The sequence below is a fragment of the Oncorhynchus masou genome, chromosome 11, assembly GCF_036934945.1.
Source record: "Oncorhynchus masou masou isolate Uvic2021 chromosome 11, UVic_Omas_1.1, whole genome shotgun sequence".
Taxonomy (NCBI): domain Eukaryota; kingdom Metazoa; phylum Chordata; class Actinopteri; order Salmoniformes; family Salmonidae; genus Oncorhynchus; species Oncorhynchus masou.
Genome location: NC_088222.1, coordinates 32578138 through 32593755, shown reverse-complemented (window position 1 = coordinate 32593755; position 15618 = coordinate 32578138). Strand labels below are relative to the sequence as shown.

At 41.0% G+C, this 15618-nt stretch overlaps 1 protein-coding gene across 1 annotated transcript in view; it reads right to left on the bottom strand.

The window, feature by feature from the left end:
• Positions 1 to 1026: 1026 nt before the first annotated feature.
• LOC135548556 (glycerophosphodiester phosphodiesterase domain-containing protein 5-like) overlaps positions 1027 to 15618 on the bottom strand; it is a 52644-nt gene continuing 38052 nt past the window's right edge. Inside the window, exons 3-16 of the mRNA XM_064978291.1 lie at positions 11910 to 12013; positions 11606 to 11699; positions 11437 to 11496; positions 11229 to 11327; positions 11035 to 11128; positions 10685 to 10830; positions 8758 to 8840; positions 8244 to 8394; positions 7833 to 8054; positions 7567 to 7712; positions 7245 to 7392; positions 4267 to 4349; positions 3330 to 3442; positions 1027 to 3200 (exon numbers count right to left, since the gene is read on the bottom strand). Of these exons, the coding sequence (XP_064834363.1) occupies positions 3124 to 3200; positions 3330 to 3442; positions 4267 to 4349; positions 7245 to 7392; positions 7567 to 7712; positions 7833 to 8054; positions 8244 to 8394; positions 8758 to 8840; positions 10685 to 10830; positions 11035 to 11128; positions 11229 to 11327; positions 11437 to 11496; positions 11606 to 11699; positions 11910 to 12013 (1620 nt within the window). The 3' untranslated portion in view covers positions 1027 to 3123. The remainder of the gene's footprint in view (positions 3201 to 3329; positions 3443 to 4266; positions 4350 to 7244; positions 7393 to 7566; positions 7713 to 7832; positions 8055 to 8243; positions 8395 to 8757; positions 8841 to 10684; positions 10831 to 11034; positions 11129 to 11228; positions 11328 to 11436; positions 11497 to 11605; positions 11700 to 11909; positions 12014 to 15618) is intronic.

Genomic DNA, 15618 nt, shown 5'->3' with positions numbered 1-15618 from the left:
TTCCTATTCTAGTGAGTTGGATTGGCTGCTGGTTCGTAAATGTTAATGATGATGTATCCCAAGCCTTTCAAATCACTGACATTGGACCTGTGAAATCATAAGTGGGCTAGGCTTTGTTTTTAGCACAATGTGCAATGTTAACTTTACTGTGCGTGGGTGTACAGTACAAGAGGTGCCTGTGGAAATGGGAGAGATTAAATACAGGCAGGTCACCCATGATACAAGTCAGTATTCAATGTCCATACATGTTTGAGGAGGTCGGGAGAGGACGTGGAAACTGGCTCTAGGGGCAACAGTAAGTGCTGTTATCTTTTAGTAGGTATTGTGGACAGGTCTGGCAGATGTGCGTAAGCATCTGCCTGTGGCTCCAAAGGCTGCATGTTTGAATCCAGCAATAGAAAGTTGTTTTTGATACTTTGCTTTAAGCCTATCCCTAACCTTAACCCTTACCTTAACCATTTGGTATTAATGCCTAACCTTAAGACTTCAGAGTTAATACCTAAAATTTTACCTTGGAATTATACAGAGAAGTAACTAAACACTTTGACGTTTGATGTTTGGAATAACTTCAAAATGTGATGTTTAAGAAACGTCTAATACTGATGTGCGACTGCGAGAGCTTGTTGATTAAATGAGGGTTTAAAGGATTTTTGTACTGTATTTTACGGTTTTGATTTATGGTATTATTTAACATTTTGTTAAAGTGCTTTGAGAGTGAGTAGCATACTGTCAGTTTCTTGAATGCTCTCCTTCATTAAAGCAATTGTTACACAAATGTATTATTGAAATGCAGCTGTTAAATCATTTATGGTGAGAATGGCACACAGGGAAAAATTATTTGGGGCTGAAGTTTCGATGAGAAGAACAACCAGCAGAAGTATGGCAACATATACAGTTGAAGTCAGAAGTTTACATACACTTAGGTTGGAGTCATTAAAACTCATTTTTCAACCACTCCACCAATTTCTTGTTAACAAACTATAGTTTCGACAAGTCGGTTAAGACATCTACTTTGTGCATGAGACAAGTAATTGTTTGCCAACAATTGTTTACAGACAGATTATTTCACTTATAAGTTACAGTATCACAATTCCAGTGGGTCAGAAGTTTACATACACTAAGTTGACTGTGCCTTTAAACAGCTTGGAAAATTCCAGAAAATGATGTCATGGCTTTACAAGCTTCTGATAGGCTAATTGACATCAATTGAGTCAATTGGAGGTGTACCTGTGGATATATTTCAAAGCATACCTTCAAACTCAGTGCCTCTTTGCTAGACATTTGGGGAAAATCAAAAGAAATCAGCCAAGACCTCAGAAAAAATTGCAGACCTCCACAAGTCTGGTTCATCCTTGGGAGCAATTTCCAAATGCCTGAAGGTACCACGTTCATCTGTACAAACAATAGTACGCAAGTATATACACCATGGGACCATGCAGCCAACATACCGCTCAGGAAGGAGACACGTTCTGTCTCCTAGAGATGAACGTACTTTGGTGCGAAAAGTGCAAATCAATCCCAGAACAACAGCTAAACACATTGTGAAGATGCTGGAGGAAACAGGTAAAAAAGTATCTATATCCACAGCAAAACGAGTCCTATATCGACATAACCTGAAAGGCCACTCTGCAAGGAAGAAGCCACTGCTCCAAAACCACCATAACAAAGCCAGACTACGGTTTGTAACTGCACATGGGGACAAAGATCATACTATTTGGAGAAATGTCCTCTGGTCTGATGAAACAAAAATAGAACTGTTTGGCCATAATGACCATCGTTATGTTTGGAGGAAAAAGGGGGAGGCTTGCAAGCCAAAGAACACCATCCCAACCATGGAGCACAGGGGTGGCAGCACTATGTTGTGGGGGTGCTTTGCTGCAGGAGGGACTGGTGCACTCCACAAAATGCATGGCATCATAAGGATGGAAAATGATGTGGATATATTGACGCAACATCTCAATACATCAGTCAGGAAGTTAAAGCTTGGTCACAAATGGGTCTTTCAAAGAGACAATGACCCGAAGCATACTTCCAAAGTTGTGGCAAAATGGCTTCAGGACAACAAAGTCAAGGTATTGGAGTGGCCATCACAAAGCCCTGACCTCAATCCTATAGAACATTTGTGGGCAAAAGTGAAAAAGTGTGTGCGAGCAAGGAGGCCTACAAACCTGACTCAGTTACACCAGCTCTGTCAGGAGGAATGGTCCAAAATCCACCCAACTTATTGTGGGAAGCTTGTGGAAGGCTACCCAAAACTTTTGACCCACTGGGACTGTGATGAAAGAAATAAAAGTTGAAATAAATCATTCTCTCTACTATTATTCTGACATTTCAAATAAAGTGGTGATCCTAACTGACCTAAGACAGGGAAGTTTTCTTAGGATTAAATGTCAGGAATTGTGAAAAACTGAGTTTAAATGTATTTGGCTAAGGTGTATGTAAACTTCCGACTTCAATTGTATTACCTGTTAGATACTGCTGCACTGTCTGTCGGATCTAGAAGCATAAGTATTTCGCTACACTCGCAATAACATCTGCTAACCATATGTATGTGACCAGTAAAATTTGATTTGATTTGACAATGCAAGAACAGTTCACTCCCATAATGCAAAATGTCATTCACACATCGATAGGAGAGGAGACACATGTTAGTGAATTCAGTCTTATATCATAGTATTCAGAACTCCAAACCATGAAAATCCTCTGAGGGAAAATAAAATAACAGAAAAACTCAACTCAATGTCCAGAGCAGGACGCTTTTCCTCTGCTATATAAACAAATTATCGAAGAAAAACATCCCATGATCCGTCAGAACAACTTCTAAAAAAGTCACTCCAGCAAGAAGGTCAACAGTCTTCAAAATATTGAACATTCAGAACTTTTTAAAGTTCGAACTTCCGACATGTTGGTAGAAACATCCATGTTTACATTAGCAGCCATTGTGATTCTGCCTGTTGCGGTCACCATGTTATGCCGTCATAAGTGTAGCTGTCACAACCAGCGCAGACAGGTACAGAGACAACTCATCCTTCCTGCACATTGGCATAGCCATTCTCATGGTATAGAGGCAGTTCATCTGAATGGACCATTGTCCTGGCCATTCTCCAGGTACAGAGACACAGCTCACTTGTACTGCCCAATGTCATAGCCATTCTCTGGATATAGATGTTCATCTGTACTGGTCACTCCATTACTTACCTCTAAAAAAGGAGAGAAAAGAAGAATTAAACTTTGACCCTCACTCTTTTCCATTCTTGATTAGGTCAAGTGTGTTAGTTCGACCATGGTGCTGGCAACACACATTTTTCCCTTTTCCTGTGTTTTGGTACCTGAGAATATGAGCTTCTCCTTCATGATGTTGACATCCCGGCTGGGCCTGCGCGCCACAGCACTCAGCATGATCTGCTCTGGATTGTAGTTCTGCATGCCACTCATCCTCCACCTGGTGCAGCACAGAGACGCACAGCACCGTCAGATACACCGTTAGAATCAGTGGAGGCTGCTGAGGGGAGGGCGGCTCATAATGATGGCTGAAATGGAGTCAACGGAGTGGTATCAACCACATGGAAACCATGTTTTGGACGTGTTTGACACCTTTCCATTGACTAGATTCCAGCCATTATTAAGAGCTGTCCTTCAGCAGCCTCTACTTGTTAGAATTGATAAAACATTGATAATTGATGAATACATTAAGACAAATGAAACCTATAGTGTTCACTGAGTTCATGAACATTAGAGACACACGAGAAGCTCAAGGGTAGAAGACAGATAAGACAGAAAACAAGGAAGCAACATGAGCCAGTGAAGTCACCACAGTTACCTGATCACATGATAGCTGACAGACGCCAGAGTGCAGAAGAGAAACGTAGCAGCAGATCAGGCAGAACAAAGGACAAACAAGGCAAAGAGAGAGGAAGGAGGAAGGAACAAATGAGAGATAGTGAGAAGGAGAGAAATGGAAAGACAGTGATGAGAAGAATAAGAGAGCCAACATAGAGAACGCGAGAGAGCAGAAAGGCAGGGCAGTGAAAGGGAAAGAGCAGAAGAGTCAGTTGAGAAGCAGAAGGCTATGTAGCACAAACCTCATCACAGAGATCAAAGTAGACTCAGACCTCTACAACTACACAACGGTTCAACTTTTACAGTGAAGCAGACATATAGTATTAATGCAGTGTAAAGTATGCTGCAAATAGCAAAATGCTCATAGCAAAATGAGAAAGAAATCAAGTTTGATAATAGAATCTCAATAAAACAATGGGTACCTACTTTTGAAAGATGAATATTCCTATAACTATGGCGATGGAGACTAGATCGGAGGTGATCCAGACCAAGCAGTATTTATCTGGGCTCTGGAACAACAAGACATCCAATGAGAACCAACATCCTCCACCACTAGATGGAAGCATAGCCACAAAAACATACAGTACGTCTCAGTGCTTCTCATACATTTTTTTGCAGAAGGAGCTCTATTTTGGTGGCGACTGGTAAATTCTAATGCCTGAATTCTATATTTTTTGAGTTTACCTCCCAGATTAGAAAAATTAGTTGTAATATAATCTCTTGAGATTAGTTTTATTTACAGTTTTACTGCAAGATATTAATTGCCACAATGTTTGTCTTCAAATTATGTATTTTATTAAAACAGAAAAATTCATTAAATAGCTCACAATTATATTGAAAATAAATTAAAGGTTTTGTTTTTCCAGGTTTCTGTTTTTATTTTTTTATTAGAAAAAAACACAAAATTGGATGTTCTAAATCCACAACAATGCTTAAACCATATTTTGAGGTCTGGGAAAAATCTAATTAATTTTAAACATGATGAATATAATCATGATATAATTATTCCAGGTAATCATAGGCTACTTTGTAGTTAACATTTAATTGACAAGCTATTTGGGAAAGTCTTTCATCTACCAGAAGACAGTTTTCATTAGCATCATTGCTAACGTCTACACAGAGTGGTATTCTTGTTGCTTCTTCAGAAAGTTGCAGGAAATTCAAATCCCTGATGCATTCTGTTCATGTCTTATGATAAACTTGGGCAAACGAATACGTTTTCAATACATTTAGTTGATTCCCTACTAAGGTCAATACATATTTGAAAATTGTTCCATTCTGTTTTAATGCCTGTATTCAGTGAGGGCCTGAATGATCATATTTGGACTAGAATGAGGCTCTCCAGTACCTATTGCTCCTGCAGTGGTGATTCACCATCTTCATCAAATTATTTTATAAATAATTTGCAGACAATCGGCAAAAAGCCTAGGCCTACCAGTAGCCTATGCAAATTAGAGAGCCAAATGAACGGCTCTCTTTAACCAATGCGATTCAGTAGGCTACACTCACTACCTATGTTTTCATTAACTTGTCCAGTGATTTATTTTTTACATGTAGAAAGTTTGCATAGAAAATAGATACAACAATTGCCTTCTTGGCTGTGTTTCCATGTAACTATCATGTGTTGATAAAAACAGCTGGATGTAATGATGTCATACCAAAAACCAACAGTATTGAATAAAAATGAAGTGGTTGAAGTGTTTCTATTACCCAATTAGGCAAACTGCTCATTAATAAGGGTGTCACGCCCTGGTCGAGGTATTTTGTGTTTATCTTCATTTATTTGGTCAGGCCAGGGTGTGGCATGGGTTTTTTGTATGTGGTGTGTTGGTATTGGGTTTGTAGCTTAGTGGGGTGTTCTAGTTAAGTCTATGGCTGGCTGAAGTGGTTCTCAATCAGAGGCAGGTGTGTATCGTTGTCTCTGATTGGGAACCATATTTAGGCAGCCATATTCTTTGTGTGTTTCGTGGGTGATTGTCCTTAGTAATGTCCTTGTATCTGTGTTAGTTTACACTAGTATAGGCTGTTTCGGTTTTCGTTACGTTCTTTGTTTTGTAGTGTTTGTATTTAGATTCGTGTTACGTTTTGTTCATTAAACATGGATCGCAATCTACACGCTGCATTTTGGTCCGACTCTCTTTCACTGCATGAAAACTGTTACAAAGGGACAGATCTAAATTTACTGGGGGGGGGGGGGGCTGGTCCAACACAAGGTGTCATGAAAAAAATGCACTCCCCTCCCCAAAAACATTTTCACATGACCCTCCCCTTGAATGAAGGCACCGGAGGAGATGGCTGCTGTTTTATGGTATTTTGTGGTATTTTCTTAAAACGTCATTGTTGGTTAAGGGCTTGTAAGTAAGCATTTCATTGTAATGTCTACACCTGTTGTATTTGGCACATGTGACAAATCAAACTTGATTTGATGCTACATGCTTGGCACACCTGTATTTGGGGCATTTCGCAAATTCTTCTGTGCAGATCCGCTCAAGCTCTGTCAGTTTGGATGGAGAGCGTTGCTGCACAGCTAGTTTCAGGTCTCTCCAGAGACAATTAAACGGGTTCAAATCCAGGCTCTGGCTGGGCCACTCAAGGACATTCAGAGACTTGTCCCAAAGCCACTCCTACATTGTCTTGGCTGTGTGCTTTGGTCGTTGTCCTGTTGGAGCGCTGAGTTCCTGAGCGCCTTGGAGCAGGTTTTCATCAAGGATCTTTGTATTTTGCTCCGTTCACCTTTTCCTCGATCCTGACTAGTCTCCTAGTCCCTGCCGCTGAAAAGCATCCCCACAGCTTGATTCTGCCACCACCATGCTTCACCGTAGGGATGGTGCCAGGTTTCCTCCGGACGTGATGCTTGGCATTCAGGCCAGAGAACCTTGTTTATCTTGGCACAATTTCGAGTCTCAAAGCAAAGGGTCTGAAAAGTTATGTAAATAAGGTATTTTTGTTTTTTTATTTTTAATAAATTTGCAAAAATGTCTAAACCTGTTTTCGCTTTGTAATTATAGGGTAGTGTGTAGATTGATGAGGGGAAAAAAAAGATTTAACCAATTTTAGAATATAACTAATGTAACAACATTTTCCACATTGCAAAATAATAGTGAAGACATCAAAACTATGAAATAACACATATGAAATCAGGTTATAGCAAAAAATAATCAAGGTGAAGGGTGGCTACTTTGAAAAATCTCAAATATAAAATATGTTTTGATTTGTTTAGCACTTTTTTTGGTTACTACATGATTCCATATATGTTATTTCATAGTTTTGATGTCTTCGCTATTATTTTGCAATGTAGAAAATGTTATTACATTACAGCTATATTCTAAAATGTATCAAATATTTTTTTCCCCCTTCATCAACGTAGAAAACAGTAAAAATAAAGAAAAGGCGGAGCTGCTTACCATAAGCCAGATGGGGTAAGGCACCTTGCGGAGGACCTGAGGGGTGTCAGAGGAGACAGAAGACACCCCGCTGCACCACAGCACTGAGTAAAGCCACGGCTCATTCACCGGGTACACCGTCACACTCATGTTGTTTGCCAAGAAGTCCCTACAAAGACAAATAGTTATTGGAAATGCTGGCCTGTGAGTAATACAAGATTTAGATAACATTTGTGGACCAACCAGATAAGATTATTGGGGCATGTCCGGTTAAGATTGTGGAAGATCACAGCATGTGAAGGGTTAGGGTTAGTGCTTGAGAGTAACAGTAGGTATGTCTTACTGAATGTCCTTGTTGCTGGCCTGTGAGTAGCGCAGGGTAAGGCTGCTGATGCCTCTGTGTCTGAGCTCCTCCACTGACAGCTTCTCCAACGAGGTCTGCTGCAGACCCCTGACACGGCCCCTGTCTGTGTCCGGGGTCCACGTCACCTAAAGAGCAAAAGGGCACAAGACACAGGGTAAGAGACTGGACCTGCTTTTTGATTCACACTTTTCTACCAATATTACTAATAAGGATTCAGTGAGACCCATAAACAGAGTCCTTCTCACTCTCTTCTGTGATATCCCAGACCTCTGGACGGCCCACAGGGTGTCCATGATCCAGGTCTTGTAGTGTGGGTGTTCTGGGGGAGGTCTGCGAAGATACAACAGGGCTGACCGGTTGGCCCTGGCAGCCAGACGCAACATCTCTACCAGGCTACACACTGTCAGGTTCCGAATCCGGTTCCGGTCCCTCCCTGTCAGAGACCCAACAGTCCAGAAGGGGTCGTTCTGGAGAGACAGAGAGGGTATTTATTTTATGAGGTGATGCAAAAAAAGATACATTCTAAAATTGTCTCGGTGTAGGGAGAGGGAGACTAGAGAAGGGAGAGAAGGAAAAAAAGCAATACAAGGAGAAAGAGAGTGTCATAGATACTGAGAGAGAGAGAGAGAGAGAGAGAAAAAGAGAGAGAAAAATACCTCCAAAAACCACTGCCCTGCATTTAGAGAGCGAATCTCTGTCCAGTTGAAGAGAGAGGCATCCTCGTGCTGCCTGTCTGGAAAGACCTTGGCGATGTCAGTGGTCCGTTTCAAGGTGCGGTCTCGCATCAGGAAGGGCACCCCGTCCAGACTGGAGGGGAGAGGTGGGACCACAGACTTACATCACTGAACCAGCAACATATGTCATTCACACTTATGTCACTGCTTTCATAAATAAAGAATATGTTTCTATGTAAGGGAAAAAAGAGCCTGTAATAAAAGGCCTATAATGCATTGAAAATGAATGGATGTGAGATTAAAATGGTCTTAAAACATGTTGACTATATCAAAGGCAGCGACAAAATGGGGCTCTTTAGATTTGCTCTATAACCATTTAAACCCTGAGATTGTTGCTATTGATTCGTTCTCAGTCTACTGTAAAGAACTCATTGCTCCAAACATTGGGGTGGTAGGGTGGGGTAAGGTTATTGGCTGGTCGAGTATGGTTGGTTACCTGACGGTGACGTCAGCCTCCAAGGAGCTAACCCCCTGCTGCAGAGCCTTGTTGAAGGACATCAGGGTGTTCTCTGGAGCCAGCTACAGCACAGGACACACAGACAGAGGGACAGCCTTAGAGAGGTATAATGGGTTATTATGGGCTGTTAGAATCTGATGGTGGTCATTTGATCTAGTGGTGGGTGGCATTATTATTTCACTATTTTAATAAATAGGTAAAAGGTCGGCAAAAGAGGTAATTGTATGTGCGGGAGTTATCTTCTATCATAAGCTTTTTAAACGTTGTACAAATGGTGCGGTTGGTGAGACCTGTAAAAAATGCATTGATCTTTCTAGCAAGTGGATGTCAGAGAGGCACGTTTACTTAAACAGAGAGGCATTTACAGCAGTACACCTCTGACATCATCATTTCAATGAAATGAATCCTCGCTCTCTGTGACAAAGACAGGTATCTACACCACAATTCAAACCTACTACAGCCGTACAATGTTAGATATACTAATCCACTTCTGAATATATTGATCCTTTGATTTCTCCTGAGGGAAGAGGTCCTTGTCTGAGTTTGTAGAATAAAGCTCATAGAAAGACAGAATAATGAATCTATCTTGTCCTTTGGGAAGCAGCTTTCAGGCACTGGTCTCCTGTCTCCTTCCACAGACAGCTACCATATTACCCACAGCAGGAGTCAATAGAGGCAAGCCCCGACGGGCTGAAAGTGTGTGTTTGTGTTTTTGTGTTTGTGGAGTATGTGTTTGTGATTTGAAGGCAGGTAGACAGGCAGAGTGTGTGTCTGGGCTACAGTGTGAGTGTGTATTTGTTTAAAGCAAGTGGTCTGGAACAATGTTTACTTACCCAGCTGCTTTGGGACAGGACAGTTTATTGTGTTCCCTACCAACAGTAGAAAACAAACATCTACAATCCTAACAAATGTGCTCTCGATCAATGAACCTACTGCTACTCCGTTGGGGGAGGGGGGAGACATATGGAATTGTTTTAAGAAGGTCATACAATGGATCCTTTAGCTATTTGATCTACAATTTTAGGACCACTTTAGGTCTAAAAAATATATATACACATTTTTGATAATAAGTAGAATTTGGCCTTTAATAAAATACTATAGCCCATAGAAACAAATTGAATAACACATTCTTAAATCACAAAAAAGACAGTCCAAAAATAAAATCACAAAAAATAAGGTATTGAAGTTATACATGTTTAGCCCCTTTTTCACAAAACTACCTCCATACTTCTTTTCATTTGTATGGGATACCTTTAGACGAGTCCCGTGACACTTGTGAGGGGTCATAGAGCAAAATAGAGAACATTGTGTTTGTGAGAGTCTCCCCTTTCTATAGAGTGGTTTGTATTAGTTTGTAGGCCAAACCGTTTGCATGCTAAATACGTTTTTGTGAGAAGACCAGTTTTCGGGGTGTCTCCTTGTCTGACAAACAGCGCTGTAGTTCTACCACTTTCCACAGCAGATGTGGAAGGGTGACATAGGTGGTTTCGGGTAGATTGAGACACAGCCCATGCAAAAATATATCTTTAGCTTAAACTAAAAAATGATTATTACCGGTTCGTCAATAGACTCTAGGTTATACACTGACTGGACAAATGCTGTTTGTCTGGCCCTATATAGCCTGCACTCATTACCAGGTCAAGGCAGCACAGTCAGTGCATGTCACAAAGCAGACCTGTTTGAACCTGATTGTGAATTCCACCTATCCAATGAACTGTTTCATTGTCCAGCAAGTAAATAAGGGCTCTTTATTGGGGCTCCAAGACATTCAGTACATTCATTACCCTGAAGCAGAACAGCTCTCAAATTGAATGTGATTGTGAACTCCAGCCACCATTATTGCTTATACCTATTTAATAAGTAATGATCTACATGAAGAGGCTAGAGAGTAGAGCCATTGCCTTACCATTGGCGCTCCCCGTCGTCCAATGACGTCAGGTCGAGATTTGAGGCTGTTCTTGTCCATGATGCAGGGTGAGGAGATGGCGAGGGGAGCCATGTAGAGGGCCAGCAGGACACTCAGGTAAACCAGCAGCAATATCATGTGGAACTCTGGGAAGGAGGAAGACCACAAAGTGAGGACATTAGGTCTCACAAATTTCTGAATGCTGCTGCAGTTATTGTTCGTTATCAAACATCTTAATAGTTATAATGGTTTACAATGATATTAATTATGATGTAATGTGATATGTATAATATTGGTATTATTGGTCAGAGTTACAGTGAAAGCCAATCCTAAGCCAACACAACACTTACTGGTTCTCTCTGCACGGACCACCTGTTCAGCAACTAGCCAGCCCAGCACTGTGACGGCAGCCAGAGCTCCTATGTGCAGGAAAGGCCCTGTGGACTGAATTACAACACAGGAAGACAGGAGTTTTATAACCTTGTTTACACACAAACATCTAAAAAAAACCAATAGAGAAACGGAGACAAATAGAGATGTAGACCTGTAGAGATATGAGGATGATGTCCCATTCGTCCCCCCAGACGTCATCGATGGAGACCACGCCACTGACAGTGGTGATCAAGGCAGCCAACACACCAATCTGAGTTAAAAAACATACTAACAGTTTGATTTGTCCTACATATTCCTATGCAGGGCTAATAGTAATACGGTTTTTATTTCCGTAGGTCAGAGTTCATTTGGAAGCCTACCTTGTGGATCCAGTAGAGGTTCAGCTGCTGTCCCAGTGAAATATGACACAGTGCTAAAATCTGGAAACGAACCGAGCCACAATCAGGTTAGATCATACTGAAGCTGCTGCAGCAACATGTGCTTTACTGTGTGTATAAGCATATAACCAAACATGGGTAACTCACTCACCATTAAAAATGTAATGTAACTAAAGCCAACTGCGGTGGTTGCCAGAATGGGGACAGTCCCGTCCTTCCATTCCCCAGAACGGTTGTATAGTAACCTGAGGATGAGAGACAACGGGTGGGGAAGGTGAACCAGTGCCTTGACAAGAAGAGGATGAAACAGACAAGCCCTTCTAGGAGATATTGAAATATGCCCATATTCAATTACTAATTTAAAACTGCTCAAAAGAGAGTGTGCTTCTGAAGGACAGAAACAATGGTACAAACAGCTCACAGTCACTCTGGTAAGGACAAACTGCCCCACTCACCAATTGAATTGGTTGTAGTCATTGTGGGCCTCCAACCAGAAGTAAGCCCAGAAGAGGAGCAGGGAGAAGGTGCTGCACAAGATGATGAACCATGCACACTCCCACTGGTGAACACACAACAGACAAGAAGAAGACATTTGTGACTCGTTTCAGGAAATTAGGCATATGTCACACGTCACTACTTCACAGGAGAGTCATTTGAACATAAACATTTTTTATCAAAATGTTTTTTGGGGGGCAGAAATGCCTTCTGGAACAAGTGAACTTTCAAGTTCCTTAATAACAAACTTGTATTCCATCCGTAAATACAAATACAATTGCTAAATGATGAGCCTAGTTGGTTTAGCCTTGGAAAAAGTCAGGAACCTTCCCACTAGCCATGATTGGCTTATAATAATAATAATGGATGGGCTGGATATGCCAGGAGATGAGTTTGGATTGGTCTGTCATGTAGTATGCTTCTGGTTATAACGTGAGTTGCTCAGTATGTGTTGATAGTCCTTTATACTGCGCCGTTTTTGAAATATATAACGTTAGCCATCGAGAACTACAAAGGTTTAGCTACTTTTCTCAACAACATTGATGCCCTGAATTTAGCAGGCGCTATCGACAGATTAGTTGGAAAAAGTGATTTGCTACTTTCTGCACCTGCCATGGTCAGTGTGAACTGGAGTGACTTGACACAACGCTGGCCTAACAAGATGTAGCTACAAAAAAAACAGAGTTAAATGGTTCCAGTCTGTTGTGAAGCATTCATTAATGTACACGGGTAAGAGTCTAGCTATATTTTCAGATATTATACGTTTCTAATTTTGTCAGAAAGTTGTTTTAATTGCAAGTTAAAGTGTACTGTTAGCTAGCTAGCGAGTGTTAGCTTGCTGGCTCGCTAGCTAACATTACGTGTATGATCTGTGTTGTAATATTATTCAGTCATAAACTATTTCCATTCTTCGTTGTAGCCTAATGTTAGCTACTGTAGCTAACATTGAACCTGGTTGGTTAGCTTTAGCTACCTGCAGATTTATATTACAGCTATGACAATGTTTGTAATGGTTGGTAGTAGTATGAGTTGGGATAATGCCGGTTCATTGTTTAGTTAGCTACATGTTTAAACAAAAAACAAAAGACTACATATCTAAACAAAACACTTCGCCAGATAATTACATGACCCATCAAGATAGCCAGGTGCCCGGGGATGATTACGGCCATCTATTGTATTTCATGAACATGTGTACAAGCCTAGAGAATAGTGACTCATCCACTTAACTAGATGTGGCTGGGGAGTGGTTACAGCATTTATTTCACATGACCCATCAATTTAGACAAGTGTGTCAGGTAAGCGTAATCTAATAATTCAAAAATATTTATAAAATATTTTCATCTGGACACTTTCTGTTTTTGATATTGTTACTACGCAAGAAACCATTTCACTGTACTGTTGACACCTTCTGTATCCGGTGCATGTGACAAATCAACTTTTTATTTTGTTTGATATCGTGTGTTTACCAGAGACGGTAATGTGAAGAACAACATGACCTGCACCAAAGTCAGATTAGGATATAGGCCAAGGACTAGATCAAGTGTTGTTTTTTTTACCTTGAGTTTTCCTTATTGTAGGCTAATACTTTTACCACTTTTAGTCTTGAAATCTTTGGTTGTTTACTACACTAATCACTCTGTTTAGCAAATGGCTTCACATGTGAATCGTTAAAGAGATGGGTGGAGCTAAGGGTTAACGATGCTGAATGGATTTTCCAGGAGGCATACCAAAACATTCAAGGGCCATTTTTTGGATTCTCCAGAAGGTATACCAAAACATTCAAGGGCTATTTTTAAAGGAAGAATTACTTTCCCATTGTTCTCCAACTGCAGTGTGTTTTACATTTTTAGCCCTTAGTCTCTACTTTTATCCAGTGTAAGAAAACACTTTCAAATTCTGCTACATAAGACCGAATCGAGGCGATCAGTCACATTTATATTCTATAACACTTTTAACATGTTTTTTTATTTATTTCACCTTTATTTAACCAGGTAGGCTCGTTGAGAACAAGTTCTCATTTGCAACTGCGACCTGGCCAAGATAAACAATAACAGTGTGAACAGACAACACAGTTACACAAGGAGAAAACAATTAACAAGTCAATAACAACAGTAGAAAAAAAGAGAGTCTATATACATTGTGTGCAAAAGGCATGAGGAGGTAGGCGAATAATTACAATTTTACAGATTAACACTGGAGTGATAAATGATCAGATGGTCATGTGCAGGTAGAGATACTGGTGCGTAAAAGAGCAGAAAAGTAAATAAATAAAAACAGTATGGGGATGAGGTAGGTAAAATTGGGTGGGCTATTTACCGATAGACTATGTACAGCTACAGCGATCGGTTAGCTGCTCAGATAGCAGATGTTTGAAATTGGTGAGGGAGATAAGTCTCCAACTTCAGCGATTTTTGCAATTCGTTCCAGTCACAGGCAGCAGAGAACTGGAACGAAAGGCGGCCAAATGAGGTGTTGGCTTTAAGGATGATCAGTGAGATACACCTGCTGGAGCGCGTGCTACGGGTGGGTGTTGCCATCGTGACCAGTGAACTTAGATAAGGCGGAGCTTTACCTAGCATGGACTTGTAGATGACCTGGAGCCAGTGGGTCTGGTGACGAATATGTAGCGAGGGCCAGCCGACTAGAGCATACAGGTCGCAGTGGTGGGTGGTATAAGGTGCTTTAGTAACAAAACGGATGGCACTGTGATTAACTGCATCCAGTTTGCTGAGTAGAGTGTTGGAAGCTATTTTGTAGATGACTTCGCAGAAGTCGAGGATCAGATCGAGTATCTGTAGGATAGTCAGTTTTACTAGGGTAAGTTTGGCGGCGTGAGTGAAGGAGGCATTGTTGCGGAATAGAAAGCATACTCTAGATTTGATTTTAGATTGGAGATGTTTGATATGAGTCTGGAAGGAGAGTTTACAGTCTAGCCAGACACCTATGTACTTAAAGATGTCCACATATTCTAGGTCAGAACCATCCAGGGTGGTGATGCTAGTCGGGCTTGCGGTTGAAAAGCATGCATTTGGTTTTACTAGTGTTTAAGAGCAGTTGGAGGCCACGGAAGGAGTGTTGTATGGCATTGAAGCTCGTTTGGAGGTTAGATAGCACAGTGTCCAAAGACAGGCCGGAAGTATACAAGGACTGGTCAAGGTAATTGAATGTCTCAACAGAAGTAGTGTGGTGGTTACCTCGACTTTAAGCTTAAACAATCACACAAAGACAAAAAGTCCTAAGAGTAAAAAAAATCTACAACACCTGACCTCTTATATAAAAATACATTTTTTTTGTCTGTCCTCTGGCTTGACATGTAGAGTGAAAGTATAGGAGAATGTTTGGACAGATTACCAGGCATTTCCCCCAAAGTAATGAACTGGATTGAGGGGGATAAGACAGGTCAGGGGCCCATGCAGCAGGGCACAACATTGAGGAAGAGCAAATTTCTCAAGGATTATAAAGAATATGGTATCATGTCAGCGCAATTCATGACATCTCTTTCTGCAAAGTTCTACAATGATTGCCTACTGAACGTGGCCCAGGTCAGACCACAGCCAGTTGGAGTTGACCAGTGATCAGTTTTACACCTCATGCTGGCCAGACTAGTACGGCATCCTCCACATCTCCTACAGTCTATTATTAGAGGTGTGTAGATGTGTGGTTAGAGTG